Here is a 3,389-nt window from a genome sequence, read left to right as displayed (position 1 = left end):
GTGCACTATGCAGTACTAAATTGACAATGCGCACTCGGTATTTCACAATCAATTCTCTCCACTGTGTAAAGTTTTACATAATTACACTTAGTGCAGAAAATGAATAATGCTCCGCACATCAGCAGGCACTTTATAACCTTCACTTGGTAACTTGCAATAGTAAATATCACCTCCCGTTGTAATTTGAAAATGGTAAGACCAGTCATGGCTTGCTTTCCGAAATGGATTGGCTTACTGCAGGCAGTAAAACCAGCAGGTTGTGACCGTGTCTAAGACGATCCTAATGTTTTCTCTCTGTGCAAAAGCAAAACAGCAAAACAAAATAATGAATGCAACTCCCAAAGCAGCTTCCACCATTCTGAGTCTGACACACGCGCATTTGAAAGGATTTAAGCAAGCCCTGACAAATACACTTGTATCAGTCTAACCAAAGCATTGTTTATTTTGTTTTACAGATTTTGGCCATTGTGTCCATTCTGTTCATCGTACTGTCCACTATTGCTTTGTCTCTTAACACACTGCCAGAGCTTCAAGAAATAGATGAATTTGGGCAGCCAAATGACAACCCTCAGCTAGCACACGTTGAAGCTGTGTGTATTGCTTGGTTTACCATGGAGTACCTTTTGCGTTTTCTGTCCTCACCAAATAAGTGGAAATTCTTCAAGGGTCCGTTAAATGTCATTGACTTACTGGCTATCTTGCCCTACTATGTCACTATTTTCCTCACGGAGTCCAATAAAAGTGTCCTGCAGTTCCAAAACGTCAGACGTGTAGTGCAGATATTTCGTATTATGAGGATCCTAAGGATTCTTAAGCTCGCCAGACATTCAACAGGCCTTCAGTCTTTAGGCTTTACGCTCAGGAGAAGTTACAATGAATTGGGCTTGTTGATATTATTTTTAGCCATGGGAATAATGATATTTTCGAGCCTTGTATTCTTCGCTGAGAAGGATGAGGATGCTACAAAATTTACAAGCATCCCTGCATCATTCTGGTGGGCAACAATCACTATGACTACCGTAGGATACGGTGACATTTATCCTAAGACGTTATTAGGTAAAATAGTTGGAGGACTTTGCTGTATTGCTGGAGTGCTCGTCATAGCCCTGCCCATACCAATCATTGTGAACAATTTCTCAGAGTTTTATAAGGAGCAGAAAAGACAGGAGAAAGCAATCAAGAGGAGAGAAGCACTTGAGAGGGCTAAAAGAAACGGCAGTATTGTCTCCATGAACCTGAAAGATGCCTTTGCTCGCAGCATGGAAATGATAGATGTAGCAGTAGATTCTGGTAAGCCTGGAGAAGCAGCCAATCCAAAGGAGACACCTGATGACAACCACCTGTCCCCAAGCCGGTGGAAATGGGCCAGAAGGACAATGTCTGAAACAAGTTCAAACAAGTCTTATGAGAACAAATACCAAGAAGTTAGTCAACAAGACTCCCACGAGCAATTAAACAACGCCGCAGCATCCTCCAGCCCGCAGCACCTCAGTGCCCAAAAACTGGAGATGCTGTATAACGAAATCACTAAAACTCAGTCTCAGCCTAACCTTAACTCTGGTTACCAAGACCAGTCAGCAAAGCCACCTGTGTATGAAGAAGAAATAGAAATGGAAGAAGTTACAGGTCAGAGAGATCCGTTGCCAACTGGACCTACGGACATCATAACAGACATGAGAAGCACATCCAGTATCGACAGTTTTGCCAGTTGTGCGACCGACTTCACGGAAACGGAGAGGTCTCCCCTTTCTCTGTTTCCTGGCTCTCACTTACAAATAAGATTTCCAGCTGATGCTGTTAACCTGGAAGACAACCAAAGAGTAAGGAGTTCTCAATTCATACCGTTCACAAAAGACAGAATGTTTTCTCCAACCGATGTCACCTTTGAGTATAATCCAGTCGACAGAGCTGTTATCAGTGATGGCAGTGGGTCCCAAACTGGTTTGCATGGTCATTTGCATTCAGACACTGCCATGGAAAGCCCCAAAAGTTCCCTGAAAGGTAGCAACCCGTTAAAATCTAGATCCCTTAAAGTTAATTTTAAAGACAATAGAGGTGGTGCTCCACAAACTCCACCGAGCACTGCAAGGCCGCTGCCAGTAATGGCAGGAGCAGACTTCACACAGGCCACCCCTCAGCACATCAGCACCATTCTCCTAGAAGAAAATTCACCCCAAGGTGAGCGACCTTTACTTGGTGCTGACGCATCAGCACTCGGTCAGGGACCTGGTAAAAAATCGTCCCCTCTCTTTCCCAAACAGAAGTTTTTCACTTTCCCTTCAAAAGAGAGGAGGAGCTTCACTGAAATAGACACTGGGGAAGAAGAAGAGTTTATGGAGTTACATGGTATGAAACACGAAAAGCAACAGGATATCAAGACCAATTGCTGTGGGGATAAGCACAATGATGGCAACCATTTAACAGAGGAGCCACCGGTCAGCTCCTCACCCAAAAGCGTGAGCCACAACTGTACCCAAGACATTTACCATGCTGTGGGTGAGGCCAAGAAAGACAGTAACCAAGAAGGTCACAAAATGGAAAACCATTTATTTGCCCCAGAAATTCATTCAAGTCCAGGAGAAACCGGTTACTGTCCCACACGCGAAACTAGCATGTGACTAGTTACAAAAGCAATAAAAAACCCTTTTCTTAAAACACAGTTAGTAATGCCTATGAACTAAAACATGGAAAGCCTCAAAAAAAGTGCATAAAATGTTATTTTTGCATGGCATGAAGAGTTGTTTAGTTTAAATACTGTTTAAAAAAAAAAAAAAAGACTGCTTTTTGTAACAAACTCAAAAAAATGGGAAAAAATGACTCAAGAACAGTGAATAAAATAAAGAGAGCTCTGTTAGGAGCTGGCGTTCTGCAACATCTGACATTTTCGATCCTTTCACTTATGATTGTAGAGAGATTTTGAACTCTTTTAACTTTTTCTTTTGTTTTCTTGGTTACAATGAATTTTAGAATTTGCACATGAAAGGATGAAATGTCAATGCATGCATTCATAAAGATGTGAAACAAGGTGCTTTGAGCTTGCAAAATGCATATATTTGTAAATAGTTTGGGGTTCGGGGGAAAGCTACTGTTAACAAGGATTTATGGAAAAAGCATTTCCTGGAACACAGGTACTTCCTTCACAGCGTGCTGCCTGGAGGTTTTGTACAGACTTATGTTGCAAAATTGCAACTTCTATTTTAAGCATCTCATGTATCTTGCTTTCTGTTACAAAGCTCACGAGTGTATCTGTTATATAAACTACGGTATTTTAGTTTATCTGTGCTGTAAATCATGATTTTTTTTTCATTTGCATAACATTAGTTATTGCATTTGTCAGTTTAATTAATGATCCTGTGAGGAAAACAAAGATTTAATGACCAGAACTTGAA

At 41.3% G+C, this 3,389-nt stretch overlaps 1 protein-coding gene across 1 annotated transcript; it reads left to right on the top strand.

The window, feature by feature from the left end:
* Positions 1-422: 422 nt before the first annotated feature.
* KCNB2 (potassium voltage-gated channel, Shab-related subfamily, member 2) lies at positions 423-2,618 on the top strand (the record flags this gene model as incomplete). Its single annotated transcript, XM_010162013.1, has 1 exon — positions 423-2,618. A coding segment is annotated over one exon (2,196 nt), but the record flags the coding sequence as incomplete, so codon positions are not given.
* Positions 2,619-3,389: the final 771 nt, after the last annotated feature.

This window comes from Eurypyga helias, unplaced genomic scaffold (assembly GCF_000690775.1).
Source record: "Eurypyga helias isolate BGI_N326 unplaced genomic scaffold, ASM69077v1 scaffold8412, whole genome shotgun sequence".
NCBI classification, from domain to species: Eukaryota; Metazoa; Chordata; class Aves; order Eurypygiformes; family Eurypygidae; genus Eurypyga; species Eurypyga helias.
This window is presented reverse-complemented; position numbering and strand designations above follow the sequence as displayed.